This window comes from Salarias fasciatus, chromosome 22, assembly GCF_902148845.1.
Source record: "Salarias fasciatus chromosome 22, fSalaFa1.1, whole genome shotgun sequence".
Lineage (NCBI taxonomy): Eukaryota > Metazoa > Chordata > Actinopteri > Blenniiformes > Blenniidae > Salarias > Salarias fasciatus.
The window spans coordinates 6,505,512-6,528,094 of record NC_043765.1 but is presented as its reverse complement, the minus strand read 5'-3'; the positions used below and the strand labels follow the sequence as shown (position 1 = coordinate 6,528,094).

Genomic DNA, 22,583 nt, shown 5'->3' with positions numbered 1-22,583 from the left:
CTCCGCGCGGTGTCCCTCTCGCGCTCAGTCCGCTTGATGCCGCGGCTCCGGCGGCTCTGAGCAGGACGGACGCACCAAACGCTGCGCACTTTTCCTCCCTTTTAGGAGATGATAGCAGGCGGACCGCTCCCACCTCGGACTGTTTTTGGCTTATTCTAATTATTTTTGAATTATTTTTTTTTTGTTTTCTCGCTGGGTGACGCGCGCTGAAATCAGCTGGTGAGTGTCCGCCGTGTCACCTGTTTCTGCTCCACAGGTAGGACTGGATACATGCATAACCTCCAACTTAAGAACGAGACCTTTTTTTTATATATATAAAATGATTTTTTTTCTTGTATTTATCCACTGGTTTGAGCGCGCACACAGTAAATCCTCCTGACCTGGCTTCATCTGCAGGCTGTGTGTGATCTGCAGCCTTCCTTTCACCTCCAGATGAGCTGCATTGTGTGCATCAGCTGTTACATCGAAATGCCACCGGCTTCCAGCAGAGAGCTGCGAGGGAGCTGGATTATGTGTTTGTTACAAAAAAAAAAAAAAAAAAAGGAAAAGAAAAGTGTGTGACCTCCGCTGGGTGGAGTGCCATCAGTGGATGTGCTTTTGTTAGATTTTATACAACAACAAGGTGGAAAGAAAGCTGCCAGGCCCAAACTGAACATCATTTCCAGTGTGCATGCCATGTACAAATGTGCACATTTTTCAGGAGTGTGGTGTCCAACATATGTCAGAGGGTTCGTGCAAGAATTTGCAGAAATAATAATAATGATTAAAAAAAAAAGAGTTAGTATGTCAATGTCAGTTTGGAGGGCCTTCTTGCACTTCCTCCAGTGAACTCTGATTTCTTCACAATCTACTGAAACAGCTGCTTGAGGTGATCAGATCATCCAGAATTACTTAGGTGTGAATGTCAATGTGTGTGCCTAATATGAATTGTTTTTTTTCTATCAACTGTCATTATAAAAACATGTTTTCTCATCAAAGTAAACATTATTGTGCTATTCGGGTTTTACATTTTGCCACTTGGCTTATTGCACAATAGTCCTGAAATTCAAGATGATCGTGAGAGATATTTGATTCACAAACTTTCTTGTCCAAACTAGTAAAGATATAGCAGTTAAAATCAACTTCACAATGCACTTTTTAAAATCTGGATGATATGTGTGTGTGTGTGTGTGTCTGATCCACAACAAGAATGATAAATTCAGCCGATTCGAACCTTACAACGTCCGGAGAGTGACACTTGGACTGCAGCTGGTATTGGCTTAGAATACTGTAGAATAGAGTAGAACAGAAATACTTCGTAATCCCCAGGGAAATTCTTTTTTGGCTTGTCTGCTTTGATGTAAGAAAATTATTCTTTTTTTTTTGTATTTTAAAACGTTTGCTTAAGATTTCCTTTGTACATTAGTATTGGCATTGTCTCAGTGCTGTATTGTTATTGGACCTGTCTGTTATCAGTGATACCAGCTGATGCAGGTCTTACTTGGTATCAGATCAGAAAAGAGATTAGTGGTATCAAACATCATGACTGGCAACTCACCCAGGACATATCAGCTGGGATCGGCTCCAATACCCCACAATACTAAATTGTAGAAGTGATATAGAAGTTGAATAGACTGATGTCCAATACATTGATTTCCTGTAGATCATGTGTCTTTCACCTGGTTCACATTGACCATCTTCCATGGTTGGTGATCATTATTGCAGATGTTAAAAATGAGAGAGAAAAAAACGTCCCGAGTTACTCAAGAAGTTAAAAGATTTGGGAGTGTTTCAAGTTCAAGGACAGTATGGACTGGAAGTCATGACACTCTGGAGGCCGCCATTGTTGTTATTTTCCATCTTCTAAAGCTGTGGTGCACATGTGCGGCAGCAGCATCTCAGGCAGGTTGTGCTTTCCCCTGTTTCCTTGGAGATGAAATTGGAGCATTTCCAAAAAAACCTCAGTTTTCAGTGGCTCTGAGTGCTGTTGTCATGTATACAAACACCCAAAACAAAATGAAAATTTTGCGTTTTTCCCTGAAAATGTTGTGTGAGTAGGCCTCAGTTATTATGCTTTGACTATTCGACCTGATTGTGTGTTTCCAACACAGCTTTCAATGGCATCCACACTGGTTCCAAACAAGCTTTTCAGTTTGATCCTTCCCTGTGAAGGTGTTTGTCTCAATTGAAAGACTGTTTTTGCATGAACTCTTGAATGAATCATCAGTGTGTCTGCACCATATCAGGTAATGAAAATGAGTTGTCATACACCAGCCGCTTCTCCGTCCTTTTCCTTTAATATTCATTCGAGCTCCCAGGCACGTCTTTTTAATTTTTGTGATTTCACCCTTTGTTAATCACGTCTCCACGAGGTCGTGTGTGGATATCAGTTCTCAGCTCTTGGCCTCTCTTCAGTGCCTGGATAGCTGCTGCTTGGGTCTTCTTGTTTTTTTTTTCTTTTTGGCTGCTCTGCAGTGATCAGCTGTCAGTCAAACAGCGTTTCCCTCAGTCCGGCTTATTGCTGTTCGTGCTGACTTTTTATGTCTTGGAGGCAAAATAACATCCTGGGAAATAACTCCTAGAACAAAATACATGGCAAACAAAAGACCTATGAAGTGCAGGAGCGATTGAATTAGGTGAAGGACTGTAATAACCAATAAAAGGACAAATTGATAACACTGATGGTGGCTGCTTGACAAGGTGTGGACGCTGTTTTCGTTCATTTGTTATTTTGCGTCTGTTCCTTCTTCCAGGGGGAACAGATTATATCCAGAGCGTTAGTGGTCTGATTAAAATGCTGCTGGCTTTGTTTTGTATTTGTGAATGTTTTCAAATTTAACGTTCAATAATCAGAAATCAAAGCACTTAATATGGACTTGATAGATTACTTCCTTGTGAGTTCAGTCCGATTGATGATTGATTGGGTGACTTATGGTCCTTATGCTTCTGAATTGCCAAAACACAGTGAAGACACCCCCCACTTACACTATCAAAAGTCAGAGCTTTCAAACTAAAGCCCTGTTTACTCGATTCAAGTGAAAACACTTGTTTTTTTGCGTTTTTGTCTCAGAAAAGCTTTGAGTTCACGTGGCAACATTTTAGAAACGATGCCCGTTTACACAGAAATGTGGACTGGGAGTCATGCCACTCTGGAGGCCACCATTTTTATTATCGTCAATCCAGCACCGTTTTCGAAAAGTTGCGTGTTCTGCTGTCTCCATGGAGACAAAGTTTGCGCCAGAGCATCTTCAGAAAGTTTCGCTGAGAGAACTGTTTTCAAAAACTTGAATTTTCAGCGACTCTGATCACTTTGGTCATGTAAGCAAACCCCCAAAATGAAGCTGAAGTTGTCAGTTTTCCCTTGAAATCAAGATACGTTGACAGGTTGGAGTTTTTTTGTCTCTTTAAAAGTGAAATAACTTTCAAGTTTAACCACTGGTCCCTCCCGTCGTTCTGTGTTTTAAGCTATCGTTCAATCTCCCTTTGCTTTTGTCGCAAATCAAATCCTGGTCTTGATTTATCATTGGACAAACTGAGCTGAGTGACGGAGTAACTTTGAAAGCCGTGCGGCTGTAAATCTGCCAGAAGGAGCCAGATGTTTGAAATGTGCTCGTTTCGGTGCTTGTGAGGCAGACGGCGGAGCAGCAGCAGCATCCGGTCACGGCGGCGCCGTCAGTTCCCGTCATGGTCAAAGCCCGCTCTGAGTTCATGTTTTGTCCTGGAAGTGAAGGGACTCGGCTCAGCTCGCCGTCGTCGCCGGCAGCCGGCTCGGTTCCGTCACCCCCTTCTTGCTTGAATCATCCGATTTCCTATCATCTGTTCCCCTTCCGCATCCTGCTCTTTCTGGGAAACCCGGGCCTCGTGTCACTGCGCGTTAGCGCAGATGAAGACGTCGCCCTCCTCCCACCCGGCTCACTCCTCCGAGGTGCCAGACGTGACGCGATGCTCACTTCTTTATCGCTAACCTCCCAGAACAACCCCTCTCCGCCTTATCTTCTACCTTTCTTTTTTTTTTTTTATGAGGAACAAAGGCTGCTGCTGTGATCAGGAGACAGGTACCTGCTTTACCTATAAAATGGGTTTAATCTCCGCTGGCCTCTGCATTGTTGAGCGGCTTATCTTCATCCCCTATCGAAGTCTTTGCGTCACTAAAGAGTCGAGACCGATAGATAAACAGAGTGCGTGCCAAAGTTTGAGCAATACAGAGTAGGCGTGATTCAGACGTTTGAACTAGATCTGTAAGAAAATGTTTTACATCGAGACTTATTTCTTCAAATTCAGAACAAGCTGGAATGTATTTGATGAGAGAAATTAACAGCATTGTTTTCATTGACTGAACTGTTAGAATTTGTATTCTAAGTATGCAAACTTACATTTCACTGTGAGATTCATTCTGTTTTTGTTTTTTTTTAGCTTTTTAAAAATGAGTTAGTCCATCTGAATGTTCAATTTCACCTTCACAAGTTTTAAGATTTTGTACCTATTTGCATAATTATTCAAGAGAAAGTTAACACTTCACACAGTGTTAGTTGTCGCTTTACAAGTTATTTTTAAAGCAACAATGCTCGACATGCTAAGAAAAGCTTTGGCCTCATTTACAGGACAATGTTTCAAGTAAACAAGCATCAGTTTTGCATTTTAGTTTCAGAGAAATTTTGCGTTTTACAAGACGTGCCGATGTTCGTTTACATGAAAACAGCCGTCGACTGTTTTCCCCAGTATGCGGTAGAATCAGCTGAAGTTTCTGTAACCCACACTTGAGAGATGGTGCGTGTTAAGTTATTAACGTAGCATAGATATGTTTTTTTCAACAACGGATCGAAACATGACATGCCTGCCCAGTGGTGTAAGTGGGGCATTACTGATGTGCACATACAGAAGTCAATACGTATCCTCTGTTCTCAAACAGACCTCATTCCTATATGACACGCAAGCATTACCGAATGAATGAATTTATTCAAGATAACATTGAATTGGGCCTTAATATCACAAAACATAGAATTTACAGACATACAGTAAAGCTATTTTAATGCAGTGTATTGGTCAAATCTTTAATCGACATAATTTAAAACTACAAACTGAATACAAGAAGTTTTCATTGAATTTAAAGGTTCAAATTTTCAGATTTTATATACGAGGATACATGTTGAATGTGGAATTGGTTTCCTCTCTGTTGTTACATGCTGCACAATGCGTTAATATAACAAAATATAACATTTTCTCCTGTTTAAGCCTCAGAAACTGCAGCAAAATCAATTTGTACAAATAATGTGAAAGATTTGAAAGGGAAGACTCAACAGCAACAGAGAAGCGAGAGGGGACGCTCCGAGCCTCGTCGCTGTAGGACTCTGTAATGTTTACATTACATTAACAAAAACAGCAGTTAAAAAAAAAAAAAAATCCCTCAAGTTAGCTTCTCCTAGCAACTGCTGCAGCAGCTTCACTGCCAAGTAGAAATGAAAAACAACAAAAGAAGGAAGTGACAACCAATCAAAAAGAAGCCTGATGTGTGGAAAAACTATTGAACTGAAACGAAATGCCAATAAGTTGTGTTTGTAAAGTGGTACTTTTTATTCTGTATGGATGTCTCGATACAGAGACGCCTAAAACCCGAACTCTGAGGGGTTTTGGACAAAAAGCGCAGAAACGTCTCTTCAGCTCACTTTGTTTTCCATCTCCACATCTGCCGGCTTCCAGTAAAATTTCCACTGAAGGAGAGAAAAAGCGTCTCGGGTCTGAGACGCGTCTCTTGGCAGGAAGATAAATGACAGCTGAGCGTCGCTTTGCCACTTGCGATTTTACCGCCGGGCGCCGGATTCAATTCCCATTGATTGCAGGCCCTCGTTTCTTTGAGGACGGAAACGGTAATTTGCTGGGCCAAATGCTAGTCATTCATTATTCCTCTGTATTGACCAGTGACCTATAAGTCTGGGATGCTGGTTCTGTAAAGCTTGTTGACCTTTAGGGTGACCTATAGGCTGTCTGCCGTTTGGCCTCTTTTATCTCTCTGCCATTAAAAGATGTCGGACGGATTGTGAAGGACACAGGATTCGACTGGTTTGGAGGAAGATGACGGGAGAATCGCTGCTGGAGTCGGATTGGTCCGACCTCTTCCTCCCTGCTCCCGTTTTTCCCCGCATGATGAGAGGCAGCATAACTCAATAGACCCGGGAAAGGCCTGTGGTACATCAGTGTCATCTCTCCCCTGCCAGCCCCTCCTTCCTGATCAGATGGGAATGGGAACAGTAGGTGAGATGGGATGGTTCCTCCGCGCAGACAAAGGCTTGATTGTAATTCCGGAGGCATCCGTCCATTACGCAGATCACTGACCTTTCTCAGCCGGTCGGGCCGCACAATGGAATCAGCTGCGTGGTTGTTTCCCCTCCTGTAATTGCTGCGTGGATTCCCCCTCCGTCCCACCAACATCTCCGAGCGGTTTGTCAGACGTCAGGAGTGGGAAGAGCTCGTCGGGCCCGGCTGTGAGAGGGCGAGCGGCGCTGCCGCTGCTGCCTCGGATGCACCTGACAGCTTGGTACATTAGCATCTCCGCACGGCGGCCAGGAGGAAATGTTTGAAAAGTTTGGATGCCATCTGTTCGGGATCAGAGGCTGATCTCTGCTGTGGTGCCCAGTTTCTGCAGCAATCATTTCACAGTGAGAGAGTTTTAGGAATAACACAGCAGCAGAAGAAATTTGGAGGTCTGGGCCTTTTTCCCAAAAGAATTCTTCTTTTTTTTTAACCTGTAAGCGTCAGGTAATCCTGATTAAAAAGGCACGATTGGTGGGTAAAGTGATCGATTACACTCGGCTTGTAGTCCAGCGCAGTTTTGAGTCTAAATAAAGAGTTCTGGTTTAGTAGAAAAACGTCTATCTGCGTCACAGACATAATCTCAGTTGGGGTTTTGGCTTTTGGCAAAAATAGCTGTTTCAGTTTATCATTAAAAGCGACATGCGACAGAAGTCTTGTTTTCTGCCGTGTGCACCTGTTGGAAATCCGTGGTCACTAGTGCTTTTGCTAGGGACATGAAAACAACCAGTTCTTTTGATGGTCTACTTCTGGATCGCCAGCGAACACAGGTCTGTCTCCAACCCAGCAGCATGTGCTCTTGATAAAATGTGGATGGAAATCTTCAGCTTTTCGCTGTGTGGAGAGAACATCTTCCTCTCCTCCGTCTCCCGTTTTATCCCCATTGCCGACTGCAGCTCTAATCACAAACCCAACGCGAGCGCTTGAGCTTGCTAATGCATGGTGACAGTTTGTGTTTGTGCGTTTGCGTCACTGAATAAAAAAAAAAAAAAATTCCGTGCGTGTGTGTGTGTGTATCAGCCAGTGTCCTATTTGCGAGGGTTGTCATCAGTGAGCGCCAGAGGCCCCGTCGGTGGCGGCCAGCGTGCCGGAGTCGCACGTGCTGGCCGCCGCCACCGCCGCTCCTCGCCACATCGCTGTCTCCACGATGATCTACTTCGGAGAGCGCCCGAGGTGGAGGACGGCTGTTGTAGCTCCCCCTTAAAAAGGATATAAAAAATAACCCAACACGCTTCGTGGTGAAATATTGATGTGACTGCGCTGTCCTCCCGGTGTCACACACGCTCTGGACATGTGTAACAGATACAGCAGATTTATTCCCTCCACCTCACTGCCGGTGTCGCCTGATGGATGGCCTCTAAAACGCCATGCCACAAGTTCCGCGTGGAAATAAACATGCTGTCAGGAAATCTGATCAAGTTTTCTTTTTTTTTTTTGCGATACATCGAGAGGAAATGCATGCGGCGTCTGAACGTGTGTCACCTGGAACTCTTGGATCAACAGCGCAGTGCGATCGCCGCTGGCTTCCCAGGTGTTGCCAACAGATCAGACTGGGGCCACAGAGGTGGCTGCACGCAGGGACTGCTTATGAAAACACACCCCGGCTGATCCATACGCTGCGTGTATTAATCCATTATCGGCCGATGGTAATCCTTTTGGATTTTCACATAAATATTTCCTCTCTCCTGCATGACCTCTATAGAGGTTTCATAGATTAAATACCTTGTGTAAGATATGATACATCGAACGGCCAGCTGTTATCTGGAGTGGACTGACTTTAATCAACATTGAAATGGATTTAATACTAGAGGAAAATACCCCCTCCCCTTTTTTTTTTCAAATAATATACAGCCAGTCTTATGTAGAAATCTATGGAGGGTAACATCAGCTCCTGCAGTGTCTGAAGCCTGAACTTTCTCCTCAACTTGTCACATTTGGTCCCTGTTTACACAGTAACGTTCCACGTGAAAACGAAACGGCAGAGACGCTGAAAATGATGTAGTTAGCATGCCCGGCTCCAAGTTGGTGCTGTTGGTTGTTTTTGTAGTTAAATCCCACATACAGTCAGGGTGCAGAGAGAAAAATACGTTATTTAATATTAGCAGTGGCAACCGAGTTGGACTGCTTATATGAGTGAGTAAATTATATAAACTGGGAAGTTGTGTTTGCGGTAGCTGGAAGCAACGAGAATTTTCTGTTTTACATGGAAACATCACGTAAAGGTGTCGTCAGTATGACCACCAGCAGTTTAACTATTACACGAATTAAGTATGAACTGAAAATACAGAATAAGTGACCTTTAACAGTATCTAGACCTGAAAACCAATGTGAAGAAGATTAGTTGAAGTTCAGCAGACTGTACTGTTTCTACTGCCTTTTATTGTGGTCAGCCGTGCAATAATCCTGCTGTATAATCAGTACCTCGATCTGCCACACCTGTGAGGTAGACGAATTATGAAAGCAGAACCGCTCAGTGGCCACGTTTACATGTGCCCCGTATAATCGGATTGTAAGGCGAAGCGGATTGTGAATGTGTCATGTAAACACCCAAGTGGATCCGCTTCACTCGGAGCGGATTGTATTTTGGATCCGATTGTACGAGGTGGTCTACGCCGATCGATAATCTGATCCGTGTCTCATATATACAGCGGAGCGGATTAAACGGGAGATTATTTGTTCACTCGTACGTAGTGACGTGATGACGTGCGCAGTAAACGTGAAGCAGGACAGTCAAAAACAAGCAGAAGATCTTGACTGTGGTTGAGAAAGACTTTTTAAATAAAAACCCTGAGAGAACAAACACTGGAGAGGCGAGATTAGAAGTGGACCGCCCGGTGGGTGTTATGGATTAACTGGTTCCCGGGTTAACGAGTGACGGCGGAATTCTGTGTAAACACATGCTGGTAACAGCAGATGTTAAAATAAGACTCACAAAAGGCTCTAAACTTATAAATTTATTCTAACTGTAAATAACCAACGTTCACTAAAACGACTACAAGTTTCAGTCGGTATTTCAACATCTGTTGGTCACAAGTCAACATGGATACCAGTTAATTCGAAACATCGACGTGCGGAGATGTGTCGCTGGGCGGAGCGGGACTCCGGCCAGGGGAGCGCCTGCTCCTTGGGCAGCGTATCATGGAGATGTTGGGACATTATTTGAGCAGATATCCAGCAGAAAAAAAAAACACATTGCTCGGCGCTGAGGACTGCTGCTGCAGAGCTGAAACCTGAAAGTTCCACGAGAGACCTTGTGCGCATGTCACAGGACGCTGTATAATCCGCTTCACCCCGGGCCTTTGTAAACGAGGATTCATCGTGGATCGCTTTGTATGCCGTCCATGTATACACGCGCGTTGATTGTTTTCAATCGGATTGAAAAAACACCCATGTAAACTGGGCCACTGACACAGATTTTGATAAATTTGTAAACAATATTTAAGAGAAGTAGGCCTTTTGCGTGCATAGAGAAAGTCTTAGATATTTGACTTGAAAGAAAAATGGGAGCGAAAACAAAAGTGTTTCAACGATCTATTGTTTGACTAAATGAACTTGGAGGTAGAAATGGTTAAATGATCAAATGCATATTTTTTTTTTTTTTATTCAATAAGCTTAATATACACATATTCAGTTTCATTAGATCATTAAAAAAATCGGTTCTAACTTTCCCCACTGGTAGGGATGTTGATATTTCCTGACAGAGGCTCATCAGGGATCACAGTAAATCAGTTCGATTTAGTAAAATCTGTCAAGTTCACAGTGATCGACTTAACCAGGTGAAAATGCGATTCAGAGGCCACCAGCTCTCTTTCGCTCTGTTTAATTAGAGGCAGAGCAGAGATCAATAGCAACTCTGGTGTTGTGTGTTTGCAGCCGCCCACAGGCAGGGAAAAAAAAAAAAAAAAAACAGGACACGTTGGGGTTAGGACAATGTGATTTTCTCATGCTTGACCTTCTCAACGGGGCGATCCGGGTGGGCGTAGCCGTGAATGGCCGATATCAGCCGGTCAGAACGTGACGTGTCAAAGAAGTGCTGTTTCCCCTGAGACGGCGTGTTCCTGCTTGATGCGTCCCGTTCTTCAGATCATTCCCGCGGCCTCTGGCGGCGCCGCCCGCCAGCCGCTCCTTACAGCTCCCCGTCAAGTGCGTTAATTGCTGTAAATAGCCGGGCGCTCTGTTGATGTGAGTGACCCTCGTGAAAAGCTGCTCAATCTGTCTCATATTTGTCGACGGGGGGAAAGCCGCTTTGTGGGCTTCATTTTGTTTAATGGCTTCTTGTTAAAATCGGTTGATTACAGAGAGGGCGGACGGCTTTCAGGAGCTCATTGGAAGGACGGCGACATGCCGGCTGCTCTTTGGACCCGTGAACCAGCAGTGATGAACGCTCACAGCTTGCTATTGCAAATGGAACTTCATAGCTTATAACTTTCGTACTCTTTAAGGCAGATGGTTGTCATTAACTTATTTTGTCTTCTCTTCTTTCTGGTATTTTTGTTTCCGCCCGACAACCAGAATGGTTCGCGGTTTGGTTTATCTAATACAAACAGACTAACTTTTTATTGGTTGGCAGTTAGATTGCAGGAAGATTTTCAGTTTTCTCAGCTCAACAAAATCGCAAATCCAAGCGAACAAGCTAGAATCTCCTGTGACCTTTGGGTTCGGATGTGGTTGATTGAAGCCGTGTTTTGAAGTATGTGTATTTGGACTTTGCAGTTGCTACCATAGATGAGATCCATATATCAAATGAGGGAAGTAACTAATCCCATCTATAAAGGAATTAATCAGAAATAGGTTCCATTATTAATATTCAACTAATCAAGCTAGTTGTTTATTAATTTTAGCTCAGCTAAGTGAATAATTAACAAACTAAATGTTTCAGAAGTGTAAAGCAGGGCTTCCAAGAATAACACAATTTCAGCTTCATGGTGGCTCATGCTTTTTGCTTAACTTTTTTTTTTTTTTTAACATTTTATTGTGTTTGTGATCATCGTTGAAGATTTTCTCCATGTTTTTGAAATCACAGGGCTTTACATTGTTACACAGTGGCTTTGTTGTAAAGATAAAACCCTGAAAGATTAACTCTATTCTGACTCTCTGCTGGTCAACGATTGACTGGCACAACATGGACATTATTCCTTTGTCTCCGTTTAAAACCATTAACTTTATTGTACAATAAAGAAGAATATGAAATTGTAATTGAAATCCTCATCTTGAGCCACTTTAAATGATTGTTGTGGGAAATACAGTAAAAAGAACCAAACAAACCCATCAATGCAGGCATGTCTCTAAATTGATTTTCCATTGTGTCTGCCAACACTGTCAACCTCATTTGCTCCTTGGATTTAGAAACAACACCAGAGTAACTACTTTGGGATTTAATCTAGTTAGCCATGCATGCTGATGTTTTCAGCTAAAGTTAGAACAAACACACAGATTAATTCACTCCTTACCCGTTCCTTCTACAGCTTGAGTAACAAGCCTGCCAAGTGCTGGTTGGTTCTCTGAAAAGGAATAGACCGGAGATGCTCAGTATGAGTGCTAACGTGGACCTGACTGTGAAATCTGACATGAGAACAGTAGATTCAGTAACAGATGCGTCAATAGATGGGTCCTTTTGTGTTTGAAACTCATTAGAATTGCCTAATGTTAAGCATTACTTGAATGGCGTATTATTCGTCAATGAAATCCCCCACTGTGATGAATCATTTCTATACATTCATTCTCTACAAGCTGGGATATGTATTGAAGAAAGCCTCATTTTCACACACTTCACTGTACATGTGTACACCTGTCGCATAGACCATGACAAGTCCTCTCTTAACAGATTCTCCATCGAAGGCAACCTATCTACAAAGAAAAGCTTGCTATGTGTTTTTTTTTTTTTTTTTTTTCTTTCCCTGAGCTGTGAGGGAAACATGAAAGCGGGCAGCCTCGGCGAGAAGCGCCGCTGTGCAGATCAGCGGGAAAGACGGGGAGAGATCTGCCCGGGATGTTTGTGAGATCTGAAGGCAGGCTGTGATCGCACTGTCTCATTAGATCAGTCTCACCTCTCAGCTCTTCTCTCCCTCCCTCTTTCTTTACTCCTGCTGCTCGGGAGGGTTGAAAGAAAGAAAGAAAGAGAGAAAAAAAAAACTAACGCAGCTATTTCGAAAAACCAACTGCTGAAGAGAAAGCCGTGCGTCGCCTACAGCTCTCTAGCATATGCATGAACTTCTGTGCACCTGTTAATGTGAGCCACTCCATCACCATCGTCCATCTCCCTCTGCATGTTTTTTGGCTTCCATCAATGCGTTTTTTTTTCTAGCATTTGGGTGTCATTAATATTGAGAAACGCCTGTCGATTGCAGCACAAAGTCACTGTGCTCCCTCCTTGGCTCCCCTCCTCCACTATATAGCTGCCTTTATAACAATGGTGCAGTTTCCATGGCAGCTAGAGCATATTAAGCTTTAGGATAACGGTGGGGGGAAAAGAAGAGAGGGAAGAGAAGGACGGGGAATAATCACAGGGTATGAGGGACTAAAAATAGTGAGGGAACTTAATCCCGGGCATTATTTATTCATCTTAAACTTCTCCTGTCTGAGTCGGCTGTGTAAACATAATTTCTCCTCGTGTTTTCTGACCTGAACTCCCACATTGTCTGACTGATTAACACATGAAAGAAGCACAAAGAGGAGACGCTCCGGATGGACACGCAGGGCATTCTTCTGTCCGAGGATGCTCAGTAAAGTTCCTTTTGTATTGATCCTTGGCTTCGTATCAACGAGGAACGGGCATCGCAGTGCACAGAACGGTCGCAGTGACATGCAGCCGAGATTTGATTATACGGCTCTTAAAATGATGCCACAAATGACCAGAAAATCTGATTCAATCATTTCCAGATCATGTGTTTATGCACGGTCATGTACAGACCACACACACACACACACACACACGGACACAGAGAAGAATGCGGTATGGACAGTAACAATGGGCCGTTAACGGACGCTGTAATGGACAAGTTGGATTAATGTTCTGGGTCAACTCTGAAACCACCAAATCCTGACCCTCCGGAGGCAAACGCTGTTGCCGTGAAGTTCGCAGGTTTGATCCCCACAGCAGACATATCACCACTGTGGGTCCCTGAGCATGACCCTTGACCCCCAACGGCTCCCTGGAGCGCAGTAATATTAGATGGGTCAAAGCAACAAACGGACATTTAATGACGTATTCATCCAATAATCAGATTTTCAGCTATCCTGTAAAACTATTTGTTTGAAGTGGAAAATGGAAAAGAGGATGGAAACCTTCACGATAACGCTCAAACTGGAGGAATAACGTAGAAAAACAAAAAGCTAAATGTGCCCTTTTAGTGGATTTTTATGACAAAAGGAAGCTGTGGTATCTCTTGTTTTACATAAATGATGACATGCTGTGAATAAGTATGCGGTATGCACAGAAGACAATGCAAAAAAACAATTTTCAGGCATGATCTATTCATAATGTTAAGCCTAGTTTGTGTTTTATTGGATTTGAAGACTTTGTTCTTGTACTGTTGTAACATTTTCGGAAGTCCTAAACAGGACCGTAAGCTGGAGTTCGCATGGTGCTCCTAATTAGAATTAATTCCTGTTTTAACCTGCAGAGTCATTTAATTAATGCAGAGCAGGAAGAGAGATCAGATCAAAATGCACGATAACGTTTAGAGGTTAACTTAGCTTTAAGTCTCTAAATCTTAGAACGCTCGTGTCCAACGGTTCAGCATTTCAGCACATTTTACACAACTGACTGTTCTTTAAGGAGGAGCTTAGCCAGATATCCCTCACTTTGTGTGAGTTGCGTACATTCTATGAACCACTTTCATACCCCGAGTTATTGATGGACAAAACAATGCAGAACATCATCTTGTAGCTTATTAACTTTCAGGTTCACAGTTGAATTTCAACATGCAAATTTACTAGTAATTCACCAGCACTGAATAGACTGTGCTTCAACATGTTGAAGCAATATGTTGGATTCTGTTGCCTGGATGCATCAAGTCTGATACTACGCTCTCCACATCTTTCACCGTGCTTGTTTTCCTCCCTTTGCTGCGCTGTGATGCTTAAAAGCCTCCATTCAGATTCTGTGAAGTCGTTTGCTGTGGAATCCTTAAATCTGCTTCTCATTATCGAGTAGATTCCTGGTAAAAGACGGCGTCTTCTCTTGCATCCCAGCAGCAAGATTAGCCGACTGGAGACAATGCTCTGCGCATCTGCGGGCAAAATTAGCCTTGAACACTGGATGCGTCTCTCTGTGCTCGAGTTCAGAAACGCAGCACATCTGCTCTGCTAAACCCTGACAGAAACAGAAACACATGGGTGAAAGTGCTGCTCCTTGTCATTTGCACATATCCAACGGAGGGGATGTGCGAGAGGGAGTCTCGCTGCATGATCATTTACACGGTGGCCCCACAAGATAGAGGATGTTGCAAGTACATGCTGTATAATTTGCTGTGAAATCATAGAGATTACTGTGTTTAGAAATAGCAGTTTGCAGCATTGATGAACTCTGATTTAATTGCAGAGATGTGATTTCTTTGGTTATATAAAGATAGCATGGGTTTTTTTTGTTGTTGTTGTTTGTTTTTATCTTTGCTTCAGCTCTGTATTTTTGGACGCCCTACGTTTGCATCCTTGGACATCTGACAAGACTTTTCCAGCTCCGCCTCATTGCACAACATACCTGCTGCTAGCACCGCTATAGCAGTATCTAGGCCAACTTTCTTGACGGGATAATCCCATCTAAACTGTTGTTGGATTATCAGCTAAAATAAACCTATGCACATAATAGGTCGCTGCCTGTCCAGTGTTTAATCCCGCAGCTTAATGAAAGTTACCAGATGTTCTAATTAGCGGTGGTTTTCTAAGGCTGTCACTGACACTGATACCTCGGGATTGAAGGGACTCAAAGCCAGCGTGCGGCGCCAATGTTAATGCTTGCATCACTCTGAGGTGGATAAACCTGTCAGTTTCCACCCGAGCCGCGGAGCCTCTCCGCCGTGCACAGCCTAATCGCACTGGAAAGCTGTCACATCTTCATCAGCGCGGGACCGTGGCCGATACCTGATGTCAACTAAAGGTCAATCAAGCCCTTCATGTCAAGTATAGACAATCAGTCTTTCCGATAATCAGTAGCTTAGACTGACAGGAACTCCAGGGCCTGATTGGCGAGCGCGAGCCGTCCTTCCTGTTGCTCCGTCCTCATTTAGATCCCATTGTCAGAGGTTCAGTCCGATCCCTGACAAAGAGCTGCTTTGACATGTCGGCTCCGAGGGGGGAAATTTGGAACCGTGTTCTGGATTCCCTGGACGCCGACGGCACGGCTTTACTGGAGGGCCCGGTTTAGAGCCGCAGTCACAGTCTGGCTCAGCAGAGAGCGCTTGGCTTCCAAGAGCTGGATGTTGAATGGTGACAAAGAACACTGAGGGCACGGCCTCCAGCTTTAATGAGGTGTAGGAACATGGGAACAGTTGTTGTTGTGCAACCATGAGAAGACCCAGATGATCCTGACACATTCAGCAAATGTTCTAGAAATGTTCTCTTTTGAGAAATTCCTTTGCTTAATGGATCTGGTTTGATTAATTCAGCTTGATCTTAAAGACCCACTCTGCTAACAATCAGGTGGGGAATTTGACTGGGGTGGCACACCTGTCAAGTGGTAACACAGTCAAAGAGTGTTGTCAAAAAGATCCACTGTGTAAGCAGTTTGCAAAAAAAGATGAATTTTCAGTGGCTCCAACTACCATTTTCATGAAGACAGATACCCAAAACAAGACCGCAGTTTTCACATTTTACTTTTTTTTCACGTTTTCTGGACTCTTGTGTTATTTAAAGAATGTGGTTCTGCATTTTAAGAGTTCAGGTATGTTTGAAGAGTCTTGGTCAGACTTTTCAGGTGAAACTTTCATTGCATTTAACTGTTTTGTATGATAATGGAATTTTAAGCCTTTGAAAAACGACCATTTCTGACAGCGGTTTCCAGTGTGCAACGTTTTCTGAACTCCCTCATCTGGTTCACACCAAATACTGATTGGACAAAGAAGATGGACAGGCTACTTGAATTATAAGCTACTTGAATCTGTAGCCACATTGAAATTTTGCGGGCTGGGAAACCATGTTGTTCATTGATCTGTCTTCATTTGTCATGAAGTCGCTCACTTCTTCCTCTGCGAACTAAGCTTCATGCGTCGAATGCACTCTTTCCTCAGCCTGATCCTGCTTTGAATACATGCGAGAGCTTTTAAGCATCCAGGCGCTGTCACCCTTCATGTACTTGACCCTTCTTTTGTGTGACTCCGACCTCTGACATTTTCACTGAGATCTATTGCTGGGACCACAGTGTTACTTATCTGGGCGGTTAAGTCGAGCTGAACCTTCCAGATCCACCCCAGTGTCTTTTCAGCACAGCTTTACTTTGACAATTAATAGAAGAAATTAAGAAATCTGGCCTTATTTCCAGGGGAGTAACCTCTTCAGAACTGCCATTGTTTAGAATTTCATGTTGGGACCTATAAATATCGGTGACAGAAAAACAGTCACAACGTCATTAAAAATTAAGTAAAATTTACTCAAACAGGTTGGACAAAATATGAAAAAAAAACAACAAACAAACAGTAAAATAAGCCTATTTATACTGTATGTCTTTCCCAACGCCGTCTTTATTATTTACATCATTCTTGAGCCAAGTATCATCATGATAGCTGAGCAACAGCATTTGGACATGAATAAATCAATGCTGCATTAATAATTGGTGTTTCACTGTGACTTCACCCCGCGCAGTACATCCACGAGAAAAATACACACAGGCTTTGTAAAAAAAAACCCCACCACTCCCACCGTCATCTTTCACCTTTAAACAAAGAAAATCAATTTGTTTACATCTCTCTGCGTGCAGTAATCGTTTCCTGTGCAAAAGCATCCGAGGACCTCTGTTAAAAGTTTCCTATTGTGAGCTCCAATGTGCTGCAGCGGCGCTCGAGGCTAACAGATGGTCAACCTGTGGCCCTTTCTCAAAGGGATCTAGGTTGTGTGTACACAAGTTTGTGTGCGCGCGCTTGTCGCCAGGAGCGTGCATCAAGGCGGATGTCAAGTCTTTGTTGAGGGAGGGCGCGATGGGTTCGGTTATTTAAAGCAAAGCAACATAACGGAAGAGGAAGGTGAAGCGAGAGAGACAGAGAGAGAGAGCGAGAGAGAGGATGGATTCCAGTTGTATATGTTTACCTGCCAGTGGTACTGGTGGTGCTTTTTATCTGTTGTTGCCATAGCAACAGTAGCCCCGCTGTATTTGTGTGTGTGTGTGAGACAAGGGATGTAATTCTGCCTGTCACCATCGTAGCCTGGAGCTGACTCCCCAGCTGCTGGTTGCCATGAGACCAGACAGACACATCCTCCACTTCAGTGATATTTCTTTTCTCTCGGCGATCCGGCCGACAAACAGATGAGCTGCGGCTTGTGTTCTGAGAGACGTCTCGATGCACGCCAAATCCTGGCCTCACAATAACACATCGGTAACTTAACGGATCGGACTGTTTCATCGCGATGCTTGACTGCAGATTAATAAGGACAGAATAAGGTTCCCAGCTCAGGAGTTGCGTGAATCTCGGGATCAGTTGTGGTGCCCGAAGCTTTTCCTGCTCGAGGGTTTTCAACATCAGATCTGTAAATAACCGGACAGTTTTTAAGAATCTACGGTTCTGACTGTAGTGGTTAACAGTCAAGTCTCATTGTAAGATTAGAATTGAAATCGTTCTCTGTCCAGCATCATTTTACCAGATAGACGCCTGACACTTCTGCTCTGTGTCCGTGGTTTTTCTCACTCAGGGTTCCTGCGATGACAGAGGTGGAACCCGTGTTGGACTTCGCCTCCTCGGGGCGCTCAGGGAGGAGGAATGCCCTCCCCGACATCCTGGGCTCTCCGGCGGGCGTCAACCCCGGCGACCTGCCTCTGAAGCTGGCTGAGCTGTCCCTCAAAGGTGAAGACAGCAGACGCTATCTTACTGTTTTTAGACTTTCATTTGCAAACGGCTGGTTTCTTGTCTGTCCAACATGAGGATGCTTCACTCCCAGTGTAAATCTAATCCACCCATCACGCTGCTGCCTCGGGGTGTTGGGAACTTGGCGATGGCGTTCTGTCTCTCTAGGCCTGGCTCTGGTCCCGTTATGGCAAAGACTATGAGGGTGAAGACATGGGGAAGGTTTTTTTTTTTCATCTGAGAAGCTAGAAGTGCCAGAACGGACCAGAGTCGTTCATCACGACTCTGCTGGGAGTGTGGCTACCAGCCATGCCAGATTTAGGCCACTGAGCATTTTTGGCTGCATAGGTAGGAAACAAGTGATCACACTGCTAAATTAAACTTTGTAGTGCCATTTCTCTGACAGGCTGCCATTTTGGCTTTGCTCGTGAAGCACTGATCTTTTGCAGGTTACTTTCCCTTCAATTTATATATTATAAAGCTCATTGGTGATACCAGTTAAAAGAGGCTTTATGTTAATATTTAATTGTTTCATTAATCTTAATGTCTGTCAGGAAAATCTTGAAAAACTGTTGCTCATCTGATATTGTCCCAACCACGTGGATCATTACATCTTAATTCAGTAATTCAGGATAACAACAGGAAAACTAAAATAATGTGTTGTATGATAGATTATCTGTGAGAGGCACTGACTAGATAAAGACAAGTTATTTTTTTAAAGGGGAATTTTCAAGTATTGATCAGAACTGAGCAGGTTGTCACAGACCTCAAACAAAGGACACAAAAGGCTTCTCACAAATAAATCAAAACTAAAGTCTAAACTGGTTAAGTAATCAATGTCTGATAATCAACCTGGGGAGAATAAACGATGTGTGAAAACACCGCGAGACACTGAGGACGTGAGGGATGTGACACTGACACAAGCAGGGAGCCAGATATGGACTAAAACTAGAAAAACATGAAATACAAGAACACGGAAATGCAGAAACTCTGAAAATGAGGTGGCATGCCAGGTCAAGAACTAACGCTGTTGGTGGTTTTAGTTATGAACCCACACACACACACATGCACTGAGAACAATACGGCATAAATATTAACAATGACGAGAACACAGACGGACAACGAAGTGGAATTGCCAATGAGAATATGAACTGGGAGTCATCATTCTCTGGAGGCCGCCATTGCTGTTATTGTCTGTGTAATCTAATGCACTTTTTACTACAGCTGTACGGCTCACTGGCAGCTTTTCAAAAAAAGTTGCACTGGCTCTCGTTTCAATGAAGACTGAGACGGAAGATTTTTAAAAAGTTGCATTTTCTTCCGTCATGTTCATGACCTGTGTCTGACATGTCAGGCAGCTTCATTAGTTATGAAATGCTCTTAAACCTGGTTTTGAATAGTTTTCTTGATTTTTTTTCTTTGAGTTAAGGCTCATATTTTTTTATGGGAACAACCAAATCTGTCAACTTCAACTTGTCTTAATGTTGTTTTTGTTGTATGTCATAACATTTGCCTCGACTTTTTGGGGGGGATTTGATAGTATTATGATAGTTTTTCTTTGCTGAAGGTGTTACTGTCTTGATCTCTGTGTGTGTGTCTCATCTCATCTCATATCAAGACTATATGGTGTTTTCTGGGTCTGCCTGCAGATGGTCCAGGAGGGGCCCAGTCGCCCACGGCGGAGGAGCCTCCGGCGCCGCCGGAGAGCGCGGAAGGCAAAGAGGGCTCGTAGGGACTTGTTTATTTGCCTCCCCGGAGAACCTGCAGCGGTGACCTGAGAGGTGGGAACGAGCGGCGAGGCGGAGGGCGACCCGCGGGGGAGAATGAGTGACGGTCTGCGGAGAGTCGGTCCGTTTCTGGAACAGCTGAGATCCACGGAGAGTGAAGGACAGACTCCCCGAGGACTGCAGCCAGGAGCTTAGGACTGTTTGGCACGTCAGACGTCAGACACTACTCCCAGAATATAAAGGACCGTGAAAGATTGTGTACCGTACACTACTATTTTTGTATGATTTATTTAAAACTGAAGAAAACAGGGACACTGTAATTCCTTGCAATTCCTTGCGATTTTTGTTGTCTTGTGATGGTGTGTTATTTTATGTCAGTTTTAGAGGTTTCACAGCCTGTTTTCTTTCTTTTTTATTTTTTTTTTTTTTTTGTTTTTTTAAATGGTGGGTGACTCAAGAAACCTGGAATTCGTATTGTTGGGCTCATTTACACCGTGTACGGTCTAATTTCAAATCAGATCTGCACTACAAATGTACAGTTTTTACCCCTCATCACCAGACTGTTTGCATCCTAAGAGCTACAAGCAGGGAACCCGTCCACTTTTTATACGCTGTCCGGATGTTACAAGGTGGACTCGAACCAAAGTGGACATCTCCAGACATTCCTCTAGAGAATAGTGTCACACTGCCAACGATGCACACACACTGCTACATGAAAACACTTAGAAGAGTCTAAGATTTCCCTGTTTAGGGCTGCTTTCTCTACTCCCCTCCTTTTCCAAACCTCTGAAAATGTGCCTCGTGGCAGTTTACAACCGTGTGTTGTGTTCTTTCTCTGTGAAGTACTGTTATTCCCACTCCCTTTGGGCTACTTGATATTTCCTCACTTTTACCAGGAGGTATTGTCTTTACCTGCTTGGACTGGGAAGAAGAAGAAGAAGAAAAAAAACACTTATCTAAGAAAACATCCACTGAACGTTTCATTTTGCAGCATATTGCCCTTTTTTTCCCGGGCGCAGGGAGTCGCCGCAGCGTCTTTTTCAAGTGCCGAAAACGGCCGCACGCTCGCCTTCTGCAAGTCTGTTCGCACTCATCAACACATACGCCGAGCTGCGAACGGGTCGCAGGGCGGGGGATCAACAGCGAGAGTTCGCCGCTTCGTCAGCCAGCCACTCACCGCTTCTGTATATATATATGAAAACTGTATCGTAGTAGAGTCCATGTATGACATACATGCTGCCTATAGGCTGTGTTTGCAAACCGTTCCCACAAGGAAATGATGTTTCTTGTAACCGTCTCTATTTGAAGGTGTGTCGCCGGTGGCTGTGTCTCTCTGTGGATGTATTTCACAACATGCAACGAGGGGAAACCGGTGTCCAACGGTCCGAGCTCTGGTCTCTATGCTGTACTGCGATCAACACTCACGAGGAAGTGATCCATCCACATTTTTCTAACGATGAATCGGAGGTGTATTTTGTAGTGTCCTGATCTCTTGAGTGGTGCGTATATTTTATTTAGCTGGGTCGAATCCTTCATGCTGATTCTATCTGGTGGTGGAAATTGCCATATTAAAAACCCACGAGCTTTACATATAGCACGCTGTGTGGAGCGGTCTCATTTGTATGCGTGGTCTCCAGCGCCGGTTCTTGACCTTTACGTCTAGTCAGTGTCTTTGGAAATGAGGGTAACGATACACAAGGAGCAGCAGGGCCACGTCAGTCCACTGTCAGCTACAGACTGCAATTACGACTCAAGCTTTTAAATTACACTGCTAGGAATTTCCAAACAAGATTGTGGAAGAACAGCAAAAAAACATGAATAAAAATAGACAGCATTAGGCCATCGAGCTTTATAAAACAGATTTTTCATAAGATTGGCACTTTGAAAACCATTAAAATCTAAAAGAGCTTACATTTATAAACTTAAAACACTTCAAAATTCAAAACTAGAGAAAACAATCTTATGTAACAATGATTCCCAACCAGGGGGGCCCAACCCCCACCCTGGGGAGATTCATGAGGGGTGTCATGAAGACCTCTTGATTTTAAGAGTCAGAACATTTTAATCATCATTTTCTATAACTTATTTTAAAGCAAATTGGAAAAAAAAGGTGCTTAAAAGTGTCAACAATATATTAAACAACCACTGAACTGACCTCAAAATCATTCAAATGTAAAGAGCGCCCCTAGTGGTCAGGAGTTTCAGAGCTTTCTAATCTTAAAATGATGAATTTAAAGTGATTTTTGCATTTTTTTTAAATTATGCTCTTCATTAGTCTACACCTAAAACAATCTCTGCCTCAGATAATTTATTGTTATTTTAGTTATAATACAGTGACAGTCCGATGCTTGATCCTCATACAGCAAATCCTGATGCACAATGTTTGCCAAGTCAAACAATGTGATGAATGTTTGAAGCTGTAATCAGTTGGGAGGGGAGGGGTGCACAGGCTTTGTTAAGCTTTCAGCACATTAAATATCAATGCGTTCTTTTAAGCTCGACATGCTCGTGTCCGCTGGAGCAGCCATCTGTGAAGGCAGCGACAGAGCGCACGAGGAGAGAGGCGTCCGCTCTCCATCCA

General features: G+C 43.6%; 1 protein-coding gene across 2 annotated transcripts; it reads left to right on the top strand.

Annotated features, from left to right (window-relative positions):
- The first annotated feature begins 8 nt into the window (after positions 1-8).
- pkib (protein kinase (cAMP-dependent, catalytic) inhibitor beta) lies at positions 9-21,577 on the top strand. Of its 2 annotated transcripts, none has more exons than XM_030120655.1 (3): positions 9-219; positions 18,124-18,275; positions 19,925-21,577. In XM_030120655.1, the coding sequence occupies exons 2-3, from the start codon at positions 18,134-18,136 to the stop codon at positions 20,005-20,007; spliced, it is 225 nt and encodes a 74-aa protein (XP_029976515.1). In that variant the 5' UTR covers positions 9-219; positions 18,124-18,133; the 3' UTR covers positions 20,008-21,577. The 2 variants fall into 2 exon arrangements, with proteins under 2 accessions (XP_029976515.1, XP_029976516.1); XM_030120656.1 differs by lacking the exon at positions 9-219 and adding an exon at positions 234-256.
- Positions 21,578-22,583: the final 1,006 nt, after the last annotated feature.

Bases quoted from the DNA above. Each gene is read 5' to 3' on its own strand.
- pkib (XM_030120655.1), top strand. From the start codon at position 18,134: ATGACAGAGGTGGAACCCGTGTTGGACTTCGCCTCCTCGGGGCGCTCA. The intron at 18,276-19,924 runs GTGAAGACAGCA...GTCTGCCTGCAG, and splicing joins GGCTGAGCTGTCCCTCAAAG to ATGGTCCAGGAGGGGCCCAG.